The 21,565-nt window shown below is 43.6% G+C and overlaps 1 protein-coding gene across 1 annotated transcript; it reads right to left on the bottom strand.

Moving 5' to 3' along the window:
• Nucleotides 1-1,140: 1,140 nt before the first annotated feature.
• DTL (denticleless E3 ubiquitin protein ligase homolog) lies at nucleotides 1,141-21,371 on the bottom strand. The gene is made up of 15 exons (XM_041413611.1): nucleotides 21,329-21,371; nucleotides 21,041-21,166; nucleotides 20,129-20,227; nucleotides 19,737-19,798; nucleotides 19,516-19,636; nucleotides 18,994-19,059; nucleotides 17,725-17,837; nucleotides 16,978-17,051; nucleotides 15,956-16,059; nucleotides 14,938-15,042; nucleotides 12,932-13,044; nucleotides 9,294-9,383; nucleotides 7,399-7,537; nucleotides 2,732-3,591; nucleotides 1,141-1,249 (listed from the first exon to the last, which is right to left on the bottom strand). Exons 1-15 carry the CDS (start codon nucleotides 21,369-21,371, stop codon nucleotides 1,190-1,192), a joined length of 2,175 nt encoding a protein of 724 aa, XP_041269545.1. The 3' UTR covers nucleotides 1,141-1,189.
• Between the last annotated feature and the right edge of the window lie 194 nt (nucleotides 21,372-21,565).

Consider the following 21,565-nt stretch of genomic DNA (forward strand, 5'->3'; position numbering starts at 1 on the left):
TGTGGTGGAGCCCTCTGCCTTCAGCGAAGGATCTCTGTTCCTGAGCCCCAGGCCCCAGGGGAGTGAATATGGGGGGGGGACAGGTGTCCCAATGGGGAGAGGCAGCCACTTCTTGGAACTGGGCAAGGCATTCTTAAACGGACCTAAGAAGCAGTTCGGATCCATGGACAGTGGTGAGAGCACTGGACATGGAAGGAAGATGGTCACCATGGCAGATTCTCTTCGAGCGGCTGCCGTGTGTGACATGGAAGCACAGGAGGTTCCACTGTGTTTCCTGGGGAGGCCCATGGTGCAAGAGGGAGGCTCCTCTCTCCTGATGAACTGGGGGGAGCTTGTGTGGAGGATGGTATTGGACGGAGAATAGTGTTAGAGGGGATTTGAGTGTTAGAGGGGTGGGGGGGAGGAAGAGTGTTTTGGAGGTGTTCCATTGTGGATTGTTGTGTGTGGTTTTTTAATTTTTTCCCTTTTGTGTCTATGTTGTAGATTAATAAAGTGTTGTTTTTTCCCCTCCATTCCCAAGTTGAAGCCTGCTTTGTTCTGTTTCCGGGTAACCATCTCACAGTAACCATTTTGGAAATACACCTTTCATGGGGGCACTGGCACTGTGCCAGGGTCAATCCATGACACTGGGCCGTACATAAATCAGAGGGAAAAATGAGAACCAGCAGGAGCAGTGGTAGTTTGAACAGCTTTAGTAACAGTTTGAACAGATTCAGTAACAAACTGACAAGTTATATGTGCCTGTCAACAATACACAGCAGAGCTGTGTCTGTCCTTGGACTAGAACAGTTGCCATGTAAAAAATACTTTGTTCATGAAAAACCACATACCCTAAGTCCGGAAGAGACCACAAGTAAGTATTGTGTAGATTTTACACACTCAACTCACTTCAGCTGATAACAGCTTAAACAATGGGAAGACCAAAACCTCTAGTCTATGAATGTCTGACTCAACTCACTTCAACTGGTAACAACTTTAACAATGGGAAGACCAAAACCTCAAGTCTATGAAGGTCTGGCTCAACTCACTTCAACTGGTAACAACTTTAACAATGGGAAGAGTAAACCCTCAAGTCTATGAAGGTCTGACAACAAATTGTGTAATCCTGGTGCATTGTTGTTGGCATTGTTAAGTCTGGTCTTGATACGTTGGTGTCAACATCCTTCAAGTGTAAGCGCCACACGCTGTTTCAGTCATTCTGTGTCTTTCTGTGGAAGTATGTGCAGATCTTCCTCACGGAAACAAGTAGCTGCAGCCTAGCAAGAAATAAAGGCAAAACTAGCATGAAACATTTTTAGGTTAACAGCTCATATGCTGCAGGAATCTCAAGTTTCCCCTCCATCATTGCCCCAGTTCGCTTGGCTTCCCAACTAAGAGAGTAAATGAAAGGTTCTTTACTACCATCTGTCTCACAGGTAAGAGGCTCACTATCTACAATGCTGTCTAAATCCTAGGGTTGTCCCACTGCCATGAAAAATGCACTCCAGCTGCAGTTTCAGCTTCCCTACAGCAGGTAAGAGAGCCACAGATTTCCAAGATTCAGCAAATGCAATGAATGCTGTTGGGAATTCTTGGCATCTCCTCAGGCTATGAGAACAAGACAGGAGCATCCCAAAATCTGAACCAGAGCATGCTGGGCAGGAAAGGTAATTGTTCTATAGTAATCTCTCTCCAGGGAAAATCTCTCTGTCTTGTGTTTAAACACATACAGCATAAAGCAGAAGTAGTCACAAGTAGTTGTAGGTTTCCTATCACCAAGCTTTCTTGGTACAACTACAACATGAAGGGTCCAGCTGCTATGAATAACTTCAGGACCAGTGATTTGCCCAGGTTGTATCTGGTGGAAGTGCTGTAAGGGATGAAATCAGGTAAGAAATGAGATAAGCCTCAGTGATGGCAACAACTTTTAGCATCAGATATTCAAGAGTACAACTAAAATTGGATGACTGAAAATTTACCTAACATTTACTGAAATGAGACTCAGTCAAAGACACTGGAGGACTTGGAGTCCAGTTGCAGGTATAAGTCAAGTTGGGTTTGTTTTAAAAAATGTAATTGTAATATTCTAGTAAAGCCCTCATACCAATGCTTTTAGCTGCTTTGCAAGCTTAACTTTAATTTCAGATCCTAGGATGAGCTCTGTCTCAGCCTTCCTGTACACCAAAAGTAGGATGATGTAGGTCAAATCCTACCCTCTCACTCTCGCACACTTCTTGTTTTCTTCTAGTTTTCCATTGAAGGAACTGAAGGCATTATTTAATGCCCCACAGTTTTAACATGGGCAACAAATTCTTTTGCTACCTGAGCTGGAAGAGAATTTAGCTCTTTCTTCCAATTTTTAAGTGGCTTTCCAGTAACATAAACAGGCAGATGTAATGGTGAACACATAAACAGGAGATCTGCCAGGAAAGCTGTTGGCATTATTGTGCCTCTCAGAGCAGAGCTGTTCTTAAGATGGCTACATCCTCCAAACATCCAGCTGGGAGCTGCAAGGATCTCTGAGCTCCTGTGTGCCTTAAGTCCCTTGAAAATGAAGGACACATCATAAAAATTCTGTTTCTGTGTGGAGAGGATTAGCAGATAACAGCATTAATGTATCCAGCTTATTAGGCCAGAAATCATCTCTTTTGTCCATAGTCAAAGGGATCAGATAATTCTTTGTGTCTGAACAGGAGGGAACAAACAAAGGGAGAGGGGCAGCTAGGGAGAACTTACTTCAGTTGTTGGCTGCCCTACTTACAGTTTTCGGTGAAGTGGCCTGTCTTTTGGCACCAGGACTGCAGGATGACAGGGGGTTGTTTGATGTGCTCTGGCTGCCAGCTCTGCCAATCTGTAGCTTCGCTCCCAGAGCAGACAACCAGTTTTTGTTTTCAGGAGAACTGTTCTCTTTATCTACTACCTCAGTGTCTTGCCCACGTGGAGATCTGCAAAGACGGGCGGAAGTTTGAATGCCTGATGGATTAGTATGGCTTCCAGAAAGGGAAGGCTCTTTTGGGCTGTGGCTGGAGCCTTCATGGTCGTTATACAAGTCAGCCCGGCTGAGAGAATCTTCATCAGAAGCTTTTTGGTCTGGAACCAAGTTACACAAATTCAGACTGGGTTTCTTATCTGCATTGTCCAGCTCAGTCACACAGCCCTGCAGACACTTCTGCCCTGCATCAGCCTCCTTGCTGCAGTCAAGCCTTCTCCTGGCACGAGTTCCAAATTGTGAGTGTGGGACTTGAGGAGGGCAAGCAGCTTCCAGGAGATCCTGGGTGACTTGAGAGACTTCTGCCAGGGCTTTTCTAGGAGAAGGAGCCTTTTTCTCCACTTCTGGAGGAGAAGAGCACAGAGTCTTTGTAACCCAGTATTTGATGGACATTTTGGAGGAAGGGATCAGCTTGGGGGACGCACAGGGACTGGTTCCAGGTGGCTTGGCTGGGGTGGAGGCTGTGGTGGTTGGAGTTTTGAGAGCGGCAGTCGCCGTGTTGGTGGGTAGCGGAAGGTCTCCGGAGTGAATGGGAGAACAGGCAGCAGGCTGTGGTGAGGAAATGCGCACACTGCCTGCTGCCAGGGCCTTGGCAAGAGTGCTTTGTGGGCTGGCTGGTGGCCCTGGGAGGGGAGAAATAAGTAGTCTGATGAGGAACACAGAACAGCAGATTAAGGAGAGTCTTTTCAAAAACACCCCTTGCAACCAGGAGATGAATCAGTGCTGACCCTGTGATTCAGATATACCCTTTTGAACTAAGAAGCTGTATGCATCCCTCTAATTTTGGTTAAACTGGTATAAGTCCGGTATAAAATCCTGTATTACACTGATAATGCATAATGCAGTACATTTGTGTAATGTCTGACATCTATCCCTTCAGCAGTGAGTGCTCTTACACGAGCTACAGCCAAAATGAACAGACAAAACCAATTTTGAATGTTCCAAGTGTATCTAGCCTTGCTGGAGGTTTACATTTTGCTTTTCCAGACAACTGCCTGGCAAAAAGGCTGGTTCCCACCTGCCCTGCATCTTTAGCAGCTCCATAACCGAGCTGATGGACATAGGTACTGTAAGCAGGTCCCACGGCTTATTACAGTACTAAGGAAGCCTTACATTGCAATGCCCTAGCACCTGAATAAAGCTCCTAGTCAGGTGTTACTGGCTGCAGATTTTAAATACTTTTTTAAGTGAAGGACATACTTTCATTTTCTTGTCTTTTTGCTGGAGGACTTTCTGCAGTGTTGTATTAGAATTGAGACAGTAGTTATTTACCACACCCAGGGAAGCTTGAGAAATTCTTCACCTACTGAACAAGGACTTAATTCCAAAGGAAATAAAATCTCTCAACAAATGATTCCCCGACAGGTATTTCAAAGTGGCTTTTGAGCTCACTAGCCAAGATATAAATGCCCCTGCTTGTAAAAGAAAAATTTTGAACACTCAGAAAACACCAGTCATAGGCAGGGACATAAGGACCACACTAACAACAGTGGGAATCACACATAGCAAGGATCTCAGTCTGCAGCAATATTAGAGAGTGTTATTTTAATTTTTTCAGATGTTTTTATCTCCAGCCCCCTCCCACAGGGAACACATTATTAACTTTGTAAGATTCCTGCTTTCTCATTCACCTAATCCGTGGTGATGCGATTAAATGGGGTAGTGCCTGAAGTTACTCTGTGCACTTCCACTGTTGGGCACAAGAGCACTACAATTTTTGTGTATACGAGGAGTTTAATCAAAACTCCCCTCTCTGAGCACTAGCACTGCACTATAAAGCACTCCATTAGAACAATGAGAAGTCTAGTGTGAGCAACCTGGCAGTTCCTTTATAATGCTAGGCTGTCTCACAAATAACATGTTGAGTGAGCACCTACAGGCCTGGTTACATACTATACTAAAACTCTTCTGATCCTTTCACTGTATTATCTAACAAGTACCCAAATACAAGTACTGCATCAGAATACAAGTACTGCATCCAAAATACAAGTGCTGCATCAGAACAAAATTGAATAGGATCCCATATTAAAGATTCCCACTACAAATAAATTCAACACAAAAAATAGAGTTAAAGGCTCCTTTCCTGGTAAGATATGCTACTTCATAACAACTTGCTTCAATCTGGGCTATGCAAATATAACTGCCAAGATTTCTTCTCCTAATCTTTGGTTTAATGAGCATTTACAAGACAATAATAACTCAGCTGGGAAATTAGTTGCTCTCAAAAATCTAAGCTCCTAGAGGGGAAGAAAACAGCAAGCTCAGCACCTCTTGATCCATAATGACTATGACAAATTCATTTAGCAGAAATATTGCATGACTAGCTGGGTATGAGCACTTTGAATCCCAAACTGGTCTGGAAGTTATGCTGTGGACACACTGGATAATGGAAGAAGAGTTATCCTGGGAATAGGATGAGTGTCATCCAAGAAGCAAACACAAATTTGAGATTAAGAAGATCAGGCTTTTTTTTTTTCTAAGACTGCATGCATGATTCAGGTTCCTACCAAGCCAGTTTGAAGCTGTTTCCATTTATGCTGCCACTGCACATGGTATAATACTGTAAATACCTGCAGACAACCTGCATCACACCAAAGCAGGTTATTTTGGATGTTTCCGACCTTCTCTGCCACAAATCTTCTAGAGTGGTATTATCAATTTCCAGATTTAAGATTCACAAATTTTCTGTGCACAGGCCTGCTCCAGAAATTTGGTTGCACAAAACCACAGAGAAAATAGTACAACCTAAGGAAACCACAGAAGTAATTGCCAAATAGGAAACTCTGGTTGTTACACTTGATGATATAGGTCAACAATCAATACACAACCTCAATCTCCTAATTTGTTCGTCAGAAATGCGTGGGGAACTACCTAGATTCATCCCAGCAGGTCTGAAATAGTCCTCTGCTTGCCAGCTCTGAATTAATCTCTGCAGATAACTCCTATATTCTAACAGCACGTGTTTTGTGTTCAAGAGCCAAGGTCAGCAGGAAGCCTGCTCTTGTGTTTGCAGTGTCTTGTGTACTTCCTCTTCCCTCCTGTGTTACTTTAATGCAGCAAGAGCAAGGAGAAATAAGTATTTTTTTCTGGTATTATTGCCAAACCTGACTTATAAAATTTTCATGTATAAGATACTTTAGATCTCATGGTTTTGGTCTAAACTTATGCTTATTTCTGTTTTTCTGGCACTAAAACACAAAGGTATTTTTGAGCACTCTCTGAGGGCTCAAAAAACAATTTGCACACACAAAACAATTTTGCACACACAAAACAATTACCAGCTATGTAGTGGTCCTGGCACTCTCCCTCCCATTGTCCTGCAAACTTCCTGCTAGACTTGTTACTCATGGCCAAAGGTTAGAGGTAATGTTATCCCATTAGTGGGATTTGGAGACCTTCAGCCTTTATTTGTGCTAGCCAAGAAGAAATGCATTTGGAGGGTGGCTCGAAAAGATAGGTGAAATGCAGGAAGTCACAGCAGCAGCTGCTGGGAAGCTATTGTATTCTTAGTTTCAGAGCTACTCTACAGAGAAGCTCATCTTACTTCACTTTGGGGAGATGGCAGTTCTCCTCCTTTCACCTGTCTACTGCAACAAAATGCAGGTAACAGACAAATCACAGGTAATATTATGATCAGAGTTCCTTTCTTCTGCTCTAAGGTACTACCTGCTTAGTGACTTCCTTCTCTACACATCTGCTTGCTAGCTCAGAACATGCTGCACAACTTGTCTGAGTGCCCAGGCTTTGTACAAAGGTACTGCATTTGTTCACTAGACTTAACAGATTAATTCTGGGGCATTACAATCATCATGATTGTCTACATGGTTTTTTTAAAGTACCTTCACTACACAGCATTTCATTTGGCTGTATGCGGTCAGTACCACTGACTGAAGCTGAAGAAAGAGAGACAATACTGATAACTGCACCTGAAAAATTACTCTGTGCACAGTTCAACTATAGGCAGAAACAAACAGGTCAGTGTTCCAAGGCTCTCCATGTGCTGTCAGCCCTTTGCTGGGTAAACTACCAAACTAGAAAAAGCATATGATCTTACTGCTCTCAGTTAGTATTTGATAGAGAAATAAAAAAAAAGTGAGTTGTTGCTACAGTGACATCTCCTTAGGCTGTTCAATTATCAAACTCTGCTGAAACCCACTGAAGATCTGGCTGCCCAACAAGCTGTGTCAATGAATATCTGGTTTGCAGTCTGGCCATACAGACTTTGCCATGCTTGTAAGCTACTTCAGCCAGCTTGTCCTGTTGATGGCAGAAGTATTCACAAGTAGAAGTTCTTGTCTGGCTATCCTAATATAAGAAAAACCTCAGAAGGCTAATAAGACAAGTCAAAGGCTTTTGTTGGTACAGAGAACCAACAGACAAAATTCAGCAGCCATGTTGCAGATCAAGATATCTCAGCTCAGGGGACTTACCTGTTGCATGTTGTTGTTTTGGTTTCTTCTGAGTGACCCAGCCCACCAAGTTGGCTTTCCTTGATCCTGATTTCCCTTCCTCAGGACAACATTGTAAACGCCAAATCCTCACAGTGTTGTCATCAGAGCATGTGGCAATCTAAGTATAAATTTGTGTGTTAGAGTAACCAGGGCACATCCTATGGATCACTGGCTGAGTGAACCAGAGCAGCTCCCTCCAACACACAACATCAGTATGAATGATGGTCAAGCTTGGCTGAAGGGGTACAAGACTGACCATTAAACAATGAAAACAAACCCAACTCTGTTTCATTACTCCACCAGGCAGCAGTATTTGTTTTAAAGCAGGCAAGGCTGCTGCACTCATATCTTTCTGATACAGAAATCTCAGCCACCACCAACCATTTGCTTTGCATGGCTATGTAAGAAACACTGCTCTGCTCAGGGCACGGCACATTTTGGGATTTCAAACCCTCGTTAGACAAAAGCAGCCACGATACTTTGTGCACCCGCATCTTAATCTGCCTCTTTTGCTGAGGACGTCTTCTGCTTGGGGACAAACATTTTGCAGTACACCAAGAAGGTGACATTGGATGGCTGCTGCATGAGCTGTGCTATCTCTTCAGAGTCAAATGTCAGCACAATCTGGCAGAGAACCCAACTCTGCCAGGAACACAGCTCTAGAGCCCTACTGCAGCATCATGTGCCCCAAAAAGATCTCTGGAATCCTGGCCAAAGGAGCAGCACCCATCTAACCCACACTTTATGGCTGTCTTTAGGCAGATTAGCTGGCGACTTAGCAAGGAATCAATCCGTAGAAAGAAAAAGGAAATGCTGTGGTGAAAGTTCATAGCGATCAGTATGGGGCAAGTGTCTACTCTGACTTTTGTCACACCAATGTTGTCCCTACCAAAAGCAATCTTGCTCCTCAAATCACATGAAGCAGCTTCCTGACCTGTCTTAGCTCCATATTTTTCACTTTTCCTCATGCTTTGGCATCTGAACAATGGCTGACTATTTCTTCACTGTGTCAGTAACAATGTGAAAGGCTGAATTGGTCTGCATTTCCAACACATCACGATCAGGATGCTGGGTACCTCTAGATCACAGATTTCATCTGAAATGCCAGTTATCATATTGTGCATCTTACACAACGAGAACAATTCCTGATGTTTCCCTGCAAGACTCCCACCTTCCTACACTGTAATGCTTTTCTGAAGCTCTGGTGCTGCAATGGAAGCTGGGGAAAGAAGCTGACTTCTTCAGCATTGTGGGGTGGAAGAAACTCTGGCTATCATTAAGACACTGCTTGGGATTTTTCAGGGTTATTTCTAGTTTTGAGCTAGGCCAAACATTTGAACTAACTTCCTGCTTCTGTTGTTTTCCTTTCAGTGACACCTGGTGCATAACTACTGACCCAATTTCACTGGAGGCTCTTTTTGTCATACAAGCAGCTCTGATTTTGAAGAGAGGTCACAATGAAAAGAGTCCATATGTTTTTAAAGGGCATTCAAAACTTCTTGCCACTCTGTACCAGACTAGCAGATGTATCAGTGGTCAGAGGGAAAGGAAGATGTGAATATGGAACAAAAAACCAAGCCTTTGGCTTATGAAAGCCCTGATTAAATTATTTCATAGTCTTGTCTCTTACAGGTAGTATCAAACTCTCATCAGGAGAGGTCTTTTCTCATTTTCAATTTCTTAGGATTTCTCAATTAGCCAAAATTATCTGAAAATATCTGATACATTGTGCTAATATGACATGGTTGGATTACTGTCTCCTAAATGAACATTTTAGAACTGATTGACTAAAATTTTCCTCCCAAAAAAACAAATGCTGTTGTCAAATCACATCTATTGTTTCCCACTAAAAAACCATTTTGCAGAAGACAAACCTTAGTGAAGTCTGAAGGACACCATGCAATGGAGGTAACTTCCTGAGAGTGACCAAGGAGTATCCATGGAGGAAGGCTGGGCTCAGAAACCTTAAAAATTTCACAGAAAAACAAGCAAACAGTCAGAAGGCACACAGCCTAATGTACATCTCCAAGAAAAACCCCATGTCCCACCCGTGAAGCATGTGGATACTTCCCATCTTTCCTGTCTGAAATGCATAAATCAAATTATCTCAGCCTGTCATCATAAGGCAACAGCTGAGGAACTCCTCAGCAGCAGTTCATGTTAACACTTGTTCAAGTCCTGCTACACACAGGAATTCTGCCTCCAGAGCTGACAGCCCAGACCATGAGACAAGCATTTTAAGTACCTCTACCTGTTCCAGGTGAGATGCTGGGAGGTTCATATTTTGAATCAGGTTAGGCAAATATATTCTGCTGCAATTTTACCAATGTCCCAATCACAGGTCAATGGTTTATTAAAAAAATGAACACATTGCCAACAAAATCTCATAGATGACCCTCCAATGGCTTCAGAACCAGCATTTGTGAAACTGCCAAGTGCCTGTTCCTGCTCCAACCAGCCAGCTGCAGCAGAGACCCTCTTAAGAGTCCATAGGAAAGCTCTCTCAATCACTCACATTCATTCAACTGATCTCAATTTCTCTCACACTCTTCATAAAAATCTTTCTCCTGTTCTACAGTATTGCTACTTATCTTTGACTCCTGCTCCTGTAAGTGACAGACAGAGCTGAAGTGGCACAAAGGAGAAAACACACACACACACTTCGATTCTATCCAAGTTTTGCTTGCTTTCAGCAGGCAATCCTTTCTGGAGCTGTGAGTCACCATCATTGATGTGACATTATAAGGGAGATTTATCAAGGGGATTTAGATAAGGTTTAGGTAAGGGAATAAACAGATCTTATACTGTCTGGGAAAAGGAGTAGACATTACATATAGGTTTCAAAGGAAGATGCAAGACTTTGGAGAAGGCTACAGATTTACATTTTTCTTTTGTAGATCATCCACAACAGCCTGCAAAACTGCAGCTTCAGAACTTTAGTTGTTTTGATACAAACATGTTCATCTTAACAGGACCCTTTTTTCCCCCTGGCATGATAGAGGCAATCACTTGAATAAATATCCACTAAATGCCTTGGTCAGAGCATTCCTTTCACTGCCAAAACATGCAAATTAAATCCTTATTTAGGGAATAAACAGGAGATCTTTGTGCAGAGAACACCTTCACTTACAGTTAATAGCAGCCTTGCTATTATACATTCATAGCAGCCAAAACAGTGGTCCAGTAACCACTGATTGCTGGAAGGAAAGCAGAAGAAGGGAATTACTCTTTCTAGGACACGGTGATTTTACACTATAGCAGTGTAAATTAAAGGAACTATACCAAATTTATATTCCTGTGAAGTGAAGAAGAGTACAGAATTATGGCTGTGTCCACTGTGTTTGGCAGAAGACTGTCAGGCAGTCTGCATGTTAAGTCAGGATTAGCCACAGCACAGGCAGCTTTTTGTGCCTGAATTGACAGGATATTGTTGGGGAAGTGAGGCCTATTGTGGCAAGGTTAAAAAGAGAAACCTAGGAAATGAGACCTTTTCTAGTTACTCTCCTCACTGGAAACAGCTGTTACATCCATTTTCAAGATGCAGCCTAAAATGGTGTCTATGGTTTTGTGCACCATATGATACAGAATCCCCTCCGTTCCAGGGCTGGGACACACCAAAGCAAAACTTGATATGGTTTCCTGAGAATGATCTACATCAAAGGATTGAAAGAACAATGGAAGCACAAATCTACAAATGGCATTGTTTTATTACCAGGAAGGTACTTCAGATAGGCACCATCTTTGTGAAGAAAAACCTCTTTGCTCTTCAGCTTATATAACCGTATGGTTGTTCAAGAGTGAGAGTTCATTAATTGATGAACTTTTAATTAAAAGAAAAACCAAACCAAACACAATAAAAGAAGTGTTCATTGCCTGGAAGTGACATATATATGAAAACAGACTGAAACATCATCCTTGTCAGCAATAACTTCTATCTACAGTGCTTCTCATCCAAACACAAACATAGCACTGCTGTATAAGTTTCTCAAAGAAATCGTCTAAGTAGAAGAGGTCTTCCTCTGCATTTTATTCCTCTCCAGATACAGAAAGAGCTCTTCATTAAGGTCATTATAACATTATCTGTTAACTACTCATGCATAATATAACCATGGTTTTCTTCACAGCATAGTAAATCCTCATGCCATGAAAAGATACATACGTTTCAGAGTCAAATCTGTCAACATTTAAATTAAGAAGCCTCTGAATACGACAGATCTTGAAAGAGACAAATGCACTGGAAGTCCCACTTTCTAATATGACTATGGTATTAAAATAAAAAAAATTGATAATTCATTTTATAAATATGCAATACGATCTGTCACTCATATGTGATAACAACAGAAGCCTCTGTACATGAATAAATGTGCTCAAATGCTTAAATTTTGAGGTATAATGACATCCTTGAATGCTCCCAACTGAGTCCCAGCCTAGTTCCAAGAAAGTATCAAAACACATGAATGCAGAACGCGCAACTGAAGTTCACACAGGCATTTTTGCTGAATTTGCACAGAACACAAGGAAGGTTAAAATTACACCATTTGGCACAGTAATCCTGCTACCACACTCCTGCCTCCACTGAGTGAGCAACCCAGCTGCTTCCAAGTGTTCTCCAAAATAAAGAGGCTACGTGCTCAAACCACAACCTCAGCAGGCTGACCCTCTCCTCTGAGAGGTTTGTATTTTCCTTTCAAACTCATTGTGAAATGGATGGACATATCAACATTCCCTGAAAGTTATCCCAAAACTTTAAGAGGCATTCACCTGTGGTTTCTGTCTATTCTGCTTCACTAAGGGCACTCTGTTCCCATATGAGGAACATGAAGAACAGAACTTAAGGCATGCCTTATTCTGAGGTGCCTGCTACTATCTTGGTGACATTTGCATTTCCTACACGTCATGGCAAGATGTTAAGTGACAAAGACCCTGAGCTGTCAGACAGTGCTTTGGAATTTTGCTGAAGGCTCTGGCTGAGCCCTTGCTGTAATACAAAGGCTTTAACTACTGTAAATTAAGCATGAGATAAAGCTATGTCTGAAGCAGGAGCTGGAAAAGGGAGAGGTGGAGGGAAAGAGTGCCCTTTAAAACAATTAAACTTTCAGGTTTCTGCTAACCTGCTCCACTGCTAACTATGAACCGAGACATGTCTACTTGTCATAGCTGCCTGAATCAACAGGACTGAAAGAGGAGTGCTCCACTGCTAACTATGAACCAAGACATGTCTGTCTACTTGTCATAGCTGCCTGAATCAACAGGACTGAAAGAGGATTTTAATGTCCATTAAAACCAGATTAAGCACAGCAATTTGCAATAAGCAGCAGTGATGAGAGACGTACTGATGGCAGGAGGTTAGCTCTGTTTTACATTAAGCAATTACACGAAGCCTTGACAGCAACATACACACTCCAGGCACAACATGCCAGGAGCTAGCCCCATGCTGCTTTGGGTAGGATTGGGAAGCAAGGAGTGTTCGATGTGAACATGAAAAGCAAAAGCAGCTCCCCCATTGCCTCACCTTCCAGATGTACACGTTGCAGTCACTCGAGCCACTGAGCAGGAACTGGTCATCTGGGCTGGTGCTGGATTTGATGTAAAAGGTTGAATTCCGGTGTCCACTGAAAACTGCCACTGTGAAGAGAAAATAAAATACAAAAATAAGTAAAATCCCCACTAAATGCATAGCTCTGGAGTCAGTTGTGCAAGGAAGGCTGATCTTACAGGCTTTTCCTGCCTAGCCACATATCCTTTGGAGAAAGTGATTGCACTGCTCCCTTGCTCTGAGGCTCTGGCAGCAGGAAGTTTTTATTATTCATCTGGAGCCCTTCAGGCTTCCCAAACAAACCAATGGCAGTTTCATTAAAGCTCTACCCTGACCCACATCACAAGCAGGCTCAGCCCTCACCTGGGCTGCCCCACTCCTCTGATTCAGGTTCCCTGCCTCTTCCTCCCTCAGCCGCCATCACCGGTCCCACTCCATCAACAAGGGCAGTCCCGCAGCAAGAGCCTTCTTCCACACAGGTGGCAACAAAGGCACTGGCTGCTCCTTCCTCTCACTGCCAGCAGCTTTATTTCATCAATAAAACTTGTATTTTGTCAGTCACGTTCTCTGTATTTAAAGCCTTAGTAGTATTTGCTAAAGCCTTGAAACCATCACCCCAAATGGCCGACATTCCCCTACCACAATGGCCTTCCGCTCGCACGAGAGCTGAGTGTGATCTGGAGTGCTTGGCTGCACCATGTCCTGTCCTCTCATGAGGCACAGAGCACAAGTTTCCCAGGGTAGCCCCAGGCTGGGCTGGCACTTCAGCCCTGTTTAGTAGAGGCTCTCACAGAGGAAACACCCCACAGACAAAGAGGACATGTGGCCACCTTCGGTGGCCTTTAAAGAGTTGCAAGACCCCAAAATACCCTTTGATTCTTTTTGCCCACAGCCCTCCCAGTGCAGTGACCATCAGACAGCAAATCCCTTCCTAAACCAGGCAGCAAGTGCTGTTACAGAGGATTTCCTGACCAACTGGATCTGCCTCAGTGCTGGGTGAGAGCAGCTGCAGCCGCAGTGAGGGCGGCCCAAGGGCGGGCAGGCGCTGCCCTCTGCGGGAGAGCTCCGAGGAGCCGCAGCACAGGAGCTCCATCCAGCTGGAGCACGGGGCTGCTCGCCCTGGCTGCACACACGAGGCAAGAGCTCCTTGAGGAGCTGTGGGCTGCGCTGGCCAGAGCTGCTCCTGTGAGGGACAGGCCAGGCAGCCCACCCCCACAGAGCAGCCAGCGGCACCCGGGGTTAACCTCAACAACCAAGCTATTAATATTTACTACTCGCAACACTTCTGCGCTCTGGAAGCATTCCCACCCACCAGACAGCCTTCCTGAAGAGCAGACAGAAGGATACATTGTTCATTTAATTTCAGTTAACTGAGAGACTGAGAGAAGGCAATGGAAAATAAATTACGTGTCTGGCTGGAATGCATCTAACAAGTTTTGCCACCGGCCTGTGGCAAAGCAGCTTCGTGCACCAAAGGCTCAGGGCCATCTTGTGCATGTAAAGGTCACAGCTGCAGAGCTGAAGGAATCTGAAAGGATGAAGCACCTCAGTATGCAGGGGATCCTTTCTTCCAGAAACCGTGGTATAAGTTAAACTGAAAAGACACCTTAAAGTATCTGAAATTATCAGGTGATCACTTTCAGTGGATTCACATCTAAAAGTCTGACAAAACAGTGACTGCCAGTAAGCAGAGGATTCAAACTTGCTTCAGGCTGGAGAGCAGCCATTCCTCACTGGATAACTAGAGCTAATATGCAAACTACCATCAGTGTCTGTCTGGGTGAACCAGTATCTGCTATTAATTTAATGTGGATGGCTTAACACAAAATGTGGATCTGTTCTGCATAGCTTTAGAGATAGGAGCATGGAATAGGTTTCCTTCGTGTTGAACCTGGTCCCTGTCTCTCTGTCAGAGGGAGTGCCTTTCTATACTCTGTAACATCCATACTTTTTGCAGCTATTTCCACAGATATCATGCTTACCTGGAGTGGTCCTTAAACTTGTCATATTGAACATGTAGATATTGTCATCAGTGCAGTTAGCAAACAGATTAGCACCAGTGGAATCCAAAACCAGGCTAGAATATCCTACAGAGAAAGAGAGAAGTTCTTCAGAAGAGAAAAAATTGGAAAAGAGACATTCTCAAAAAAATGTCCAGAGAAGGAAATTTGGAAAGGATCTGTAAAATGTATGAGATTGTCATGGTAAAGTTTCTATGTTTGACAGAGTGTTTGCTGAAGAAGAAATGTTTCTAGAATAACATCTACATTTTCTCATGACAATTCAGGGTGGTATTTAGAAAGGAATTGCACCTTCAGAACAGGCAAGTGATTTATTTGACAGTTTCAAAGATAACAGGAACAACAAATTGTAGAAGCAGAGACGAAAAATAAAGAGAAACCCTCATGCCTTGGTAGAACATGCCATTCTCTGATTTGCTAGTGATTCAGGCTCAATAAAAATCTTTCCCTGCAGGCAAATTATTTCACAACTACCTTCTTGGGAGTGACACTGACCATTACCACATTGATCAGACAAATCAGGAATTACTGCATTGCATCATGGCATTGTAAGACATTAAAGGTACAAAGAAGAAACATGAACAAGTGTGCTATCATTTTTGACAACAGTTACAAGAGGTGATAATATAAAAACCCAGTCCATTCTGTTGTCTTTGCAAGATACAATGCAAAGAAAATTCAATCTGAATTTTACTCATGTATCAAATTGACTAGTTAAATTCCTCATCAAGAGCTCTACTGTTCCTCCACTCTGTTTATGAAAATGCACTGCTGAAGCTTCTGCACATTTTTATCATTAGTGCAGTGATATAAAAGTCAGGCATGTTCACTCTTCAACTTGAAAATTTGATATTGGCAATCAAAATACCCCGCAGAGTTTGCCAGTCTGATTAACAATTGGCTATAAAGATAAGAAATGTCACTGATAGTACTTCTTAAATTCACTCTGCACTGTAACAAATCCATGTCCAGTGCTTACCAAGCTTGCGAGTGCTGGTTCCAGGGTAGCAGAAGGATCTGACGGGCAGCGGGTCCTGACGGAAAGCAGCGTAGTTCCTGCGCAAGTCCCACACTTTGATCACACTGGAATAGAAAAGCACAAGTGTCTTCAGCTTCCTAATTTCCCTTTCCATGCTGATAAAGCCTTTAAAGAGCACAGAAATCAATTGCTCTTGACTGAGGAGTATCCAGTGCTAAGGAGACAACAGCTGAGCAGGAGCAGAGCAGAGCCGTACTGAAAGCTAAACAATTGCTCTGCTGGCCATGGGCGAGGAGGCAGCACTGCCTTCTGTAACCAACTCGAGACAGAACAAGAGCCTAGAAGCCAACTAGTAAAAGGAAACACATGGGTGCACTTTTACTTCTGACAAGTAGTTTTAGTTTGTAGTTTTAAAAATTAAGTCTTCCAATTTTTTTACTTGCTCTTTGCGAGCAAGTCTCTGTCATGAACCACAGGTAGGACAGTCAATCTTATCTGCCTCAGAAAGGCTCTGACCACATGGAACCTGCTAAAGAATCGAGTCCAAGAGGATCATTTCCATGCTGATCATAAGACAGTTTGCTCAAGCTCCAAGATGCTACAAGGGATCTGGCACCTAAGAGAATGCATCTTTTGTAACTCAAAGAAACATTTTCTCAAGCATGCCTACGCATGTCCAGGCCCTGACAACCCACTCACATCCATAAAGGCTCTCTAACAATAGTCTATGTGTGGTCTCATAGGTTCATGAGAATAGAGTGAGAGAGGGAAGAATTGCTCTAATTCTGCCCCATAGCTAAGACTAAAATGAGCATTTACCACATACCACAGTTTGTCCAGTACTGCAATCTCCAGTAAGGAAGTAAAGCCAATGCAAGCTGGCAGCATAGCTGTTGATTCCACCTAGCAGTAGCTCTAGGCCTTGTTGGCCACTGAGCCATCATAGAGAGAAAAATCTCCCAATCTTTTTATGCCACTGAGCACACAGAATAGACAGGAAAGCAGGCATCCTCCCTCCTTACCCATCAACAGCTCCTGCAGAGATAAGAGTATGCTCATCCTGAAGCAGCACCACAGTTACACTCTGCTGGAAATCCTTAAAAAGAAGAAAAAAGAACTTTATTTTCTTTTAAGGTCAGCAAGATCTTGCTGCTTAGTTCAAGGCCATGTGAATGCCAGGAAAACCTCCTTCTAGCCAGGCAGCAGAACATAGAAACAGCAGATGTCATTTAGGACACAGCAATGCTTTGTACACTCCTACCAGTGAAATAGCCACTGAGAGATAAGTGTTTGGGCAGCAGTTTGAGATTACATCTTTCAGCTCACAGATAAGAGAGCTGCCTTCATCCAAAAGTTTCATAGCTTAAAAATGATCAGGTCTTACTCCAGTAAGGCAGTAATGTGCCTGGTCAAATTAAAGGAGAAAAAAAGGACAGGAAAAAATGCACAACTCCATATCTCTCCCCTCCAAAAGGGAATGCTGGCCACTCCGCTCCTCCCTGGGGGAGGGTGGCGGGAGAAAAGAAGATGTATTTTCACCTAGCATTTGCCCAAAGTTGGCTTTCATGGCACGTGGGTTGTTAGGCAACTAAACAATGTCTAAAATTAGCCATTGCAAATGACCATGACAAAAAACCCTACCTGTGCAAAGATAAATGGAAGCATTTACCACATACAAGCCACATATTTCTCACCATATTTACTTAGGAAGAATTCTGTGAATTCACTGTCCCCAGAAGAGACATTTTGTTTGTTGCCCAGATACTCACCACCAAGGGAGCAAGTCCTCTCAGGTTCTGCCTCTTCTTTGGTTTGGAAGGAGTCTGCCTGTTAGCCATGTTGTGTGCTCCACTGATTTGATTCACCTGCCTGTAAAAGCCATCTGAAAGAAATCAAAGACATCTCAATTAGCAGTTTACCTGCAATTTTGCTATCGCTTTAATAAAACAGGCATCAGCTTGGGCTTAGACTTAAAAGGTGGCTTAGGTTAACCTTTAAAATCATTATTGTATTCTGAAAACAAAAATTACTTCCATACAAAACCAGTGAGAAGAACACAGTGCAAAAAACTAGAGGTCAGTGTAGCATGGACAATGAAACCAAAACGGATCTAGGCAGGCTGCCTTTGGAAATTGTTACCCTTTGGTCTGTTTTTCACTTGCATCCTGGTCTGGAGTGTTCAACCCACCTCATCACAAGCAGAACTGTGCTCACTGGAAGACTTCTACTCTACTCTATTTTATAATTTTCTACTCTATTTTATAATTTCCAGTTTGGCTTTTTTTCTTGTTACCTTATAAAACATATTGTCTTACTGGATGGAGTAAGGCAACTTTTGTACTTTTTTTCCTCTACACCTTCCACTTCAATCATGTGGAGTCAGTCAACTTTTCCTTCACTTGCCTGTTTGAAAAACCAGGGAACCTGATACAGATGGAAGAGCAAGACATTGTTCAGGTAAAGAAACTGCTGTGGCAGAGCAGAGAACTGGGAAATGGTATAAGGGGAAGGGCCTGGAGAAGGAAAAGCTCCAGGAAGCAGAAGGGTAGAATGAGCTCACATATTTATAGTAGGTGCTCTCACAATATCTTCAGCTGCTACCAGCACTCACAAGCTCTTTTTTTCTACACTTTCTGCCTTCCTTCCTACTCTGGCAGGAGCCTTTCCAGCTTTCCCTCACCCCTCTGGATGTCTGTGACCTAAGCAATCTCTCCTATCTCATCTGCTTTTGCACTGCTCTAGCAGAATGCATTCTCATTCATACCGCCTCACCTCCTGACCTACACACAGGGAATTATCAAACCAGCCTGTGGTTTAATGCTGCACATCTGGGACTGCTGCAAAGTGGAGAAATATATTACACATAGATAGCAGAGATACCTATTCCATCCTCTTGCAGTACCTAAAGCACTACAGTTATCTGAGAATCCTCTGCTGCCTACATTGTAATCAAAAGCATCAGCCCAACAAGCCCATCTGAGCAGTCCTTTTACATGAGATACCAAGCTTTTTTGATACATATCTGAAAGTTTATTTACCTTTCTTGTTGCACCTGGTATCCCAAACCAGGATGTTTCCATCTCTCCCTCCAGTACAGAAAACAGCTGAGAGAAAAAAAGTGTTATTAGCTTCCAAAAGCATTTATTCAATTAACTGAATGCAGTACAATGCCATCTATATACTTCTGGCTCTTCTGTCCCAACACCTGGAAATACAAAATTCAGGCCATTGTTTTGCCATGCTTTTTGACTTGTTTCCTTACTCTTACTATCCTTTTCTTATTCCCACTAGAGAAACCAGCTTATGGAAAGCATATTCACAAACTTGGGTATGGAAGCAGATATCCTATCTTATCTTTGCCCAAGACCAGAAATGTGCAGATTTTAGCGTCAGGACCCCATCAAGTTCCAACTAGACAGTTTTGCTTTCCTGGCTGGGTCACTGCTCAGGCCTGTGCTATTGGTACCTGTCACCTTCCAAAGCCCTTTTTTAGCCCTTAAAGTACTTTGCCGGGGTAAAGAAGAAGGGAAAAACAGACAACAGGTAATATCAACATTTACCTTTCTCAAATCTAGAAAAGGCAACTGACTTGAGGCTACACTGGTGACCTTTGCATACACCAAGAAGCTCGCCAGCTCTCACATCCCACACCTTGGCTGTCTGATCTCCTGAAGCGGTGACCTTCAGAGGAAAAAATAAAAAGCTTAAGTCATTTTCTGTACACAGTTGCCAAAGCATTAAAAAAAAAAAAAAAAAAGTCAGATGGCAAAAGACTGCTTACAATCCTGTGTTCCCCTGGCACCCAGGCAAGGTCAAATACAGCATTTGAGTGAGCCTGCCATTCTAACAGGAAAACAAAAATGAAGATTAGTTCTGTGCATCACAGGATGGTATTTTGCAGAAGACTAAATGACATCAGACACTGAAATCAGAAAGCTTGTCAACAGTTTGCCTTAGGCAAGAAAGACAATACAGAATAATGCATCTACTACTGCTGATTTAAAAGAGTGCATTCAGGCTGCTGCTTTGTAAAGAAGACTCTGCAAAGTTTGTGGAAGGAATAAAGTACTGCCTACAATTTACGTTTTAAGGACTTGCAAAAAGCTCTCATTGATTCCAGCAAATCCCACATTTGCCACATCAAATGAAGATCACTTTCTATACAACATTTACCCTTAAAGATGAGCTTGCTGGTGGTCTGTGCTTCAGTATCATACAGTCTAACAAACCCTTCTTCATTTGCAACTGCCAGGACGTGCTCCAAATCTGGGGCTGAAAAGAAATGGAAACATATGTTATGCAGCTAACACAAAATCATGCCCATGCTCTTTGTGAAAGCCACAGATGCTTTAAACAGGGAATGCCGCAAACACAAAACTGTAAAATAAACAGTATTTACATAGCAACCTAAGTGTTAAAATACAGAAATACTGGCAAGCATTTTTTTCTAGATGCTCCATTCAGGAATGAGTATACATGGGCAATCAAATGGCTCCAGAAGCAACTTTTGAGATGATCCCTCTTTCACCAGCTATAATAGTTTTCTGTATCTAGAATATCTATCATCTCCAGCCTCCAGCATTTTCCATGATTTGACTTGAAAAAGCAGGAAGTCACCTTAGAGAAATATAAAAGGTCATGCCAAAACGAGAGTACAATGAATGAAGAAGTTTTGCCCTAAAGATCCAGGAGCTTCATTGCTTACTCCTTTCCCCCGTCATGGAGAAATGCTGTGTGTAACTGCCTGGTAACATCCACTCACCTCTGACTTCTACCTAATGTTCTCCACCCTATTATAGCTTTTATATATTGTGAACAAAGCCCAGTTTTTCACCTGTGTAGCCTCACACTGTCACCAAGAGGACATACCTTGAAACACACACAGATGAAACAAAGAGACACTAAAATAAATGCTTTACAGTTGCTTCTTTGTATTCCACCAGTATGTAGGTTCACCACGATCCAAAGTTTATCACGTGAGGAGCAAGCACACTGCAGGAGTAAGCTCACTTTAAAACAAGAAACTGCAGACAACAGAGCCCATACCCTGGGCCCCACCAAAGGTCTTTCGGGAGGCGACTTTACCTGTAGAAAAAGTGCAGCCGAAAGGAGGGACCGGCGTTCCCGTTTCCCCGTAAGACAGGTGGTCATCTTCTTGGCTGCACTGGTAGCTCTCCAAGAGATGATGCAGGGGAAGCGCTGAGGACCGACCTACAAGGGGACAGACAGACCCTTAAGCGCCTCAGACACCAGAGGCTCGGGCGCCACGAGCGGCGAGGCGGCCGCCGCGGCTGTGCAGGCGGCCGGGGACGGACGGGGACGGGAGGGCGTGCGGAAAGGCGCGGCAGTGGCGGCGAGGCCGGCGGCACTCACGGGCGGGCGCGACAGCGCGGCGGAGCAGCGCGCGGCACAGCATGGCCACGGAGACACGTTCGCGTTCGGCGCGCACTGCGCCGGCTCCCGCCAAACCACCAGCCCGCCAAATCCGCCGCGCGCCTTCATTGGTCGCGCAGCGCGGCGCCCACCTCCTCTATTGGGCGGGGCCTGGAGGCAGCTCCCGCCTCCCGTTCCCGCGGCCGGTTCCCGCGGCTGCGCCAAGCGGGCGGGGCG

Source organism: Onychostruthus taczanowskii, unplaced genomic scaffold, assembly GCF_017590055.1.
Source record: "Onychostruthus taczanowskii isolate IOZ18803 unplaced genomic scaffold, ASM1759005v1 scaffold42, whole genome shotgun sequence".
Classification (NCBI taxonomy): domain Eukaryota; kingdom Metazoa; phylum Chordata; class Aves; order Passeriformes; family Passeridae; genus Onychostruthus; species Onychostruthus taczanowskii.

What these genes read in the sequence shown, in the direction of transcription:
- DTL (XM_041413611.1), bottom strand. Translation starts at nt 21,371, where the DNA reads ATGCTGTGCCGCGCGCTGCTCCGCCGCGCTGTCGCGCCCGCCC. An exon ending in CAGCAAGCTCATCTTTAAGG is followed by an intron (nt 19,799 to 20,128) that starts GTAAATGTTGTA and finishes TTTTCCTGTTAG; the next exon opens with AATGGCAGGCTCACTCAAAT. An exon ending in TACCAGGTGCAACAAGAAAG is followed by an intron (nt 17,838 to 18,993) that starts GTAAATAAACTT and finishes GATTTCTTTCAG; the next exon opens with ATGGCTTTTACAGGCAGGTG.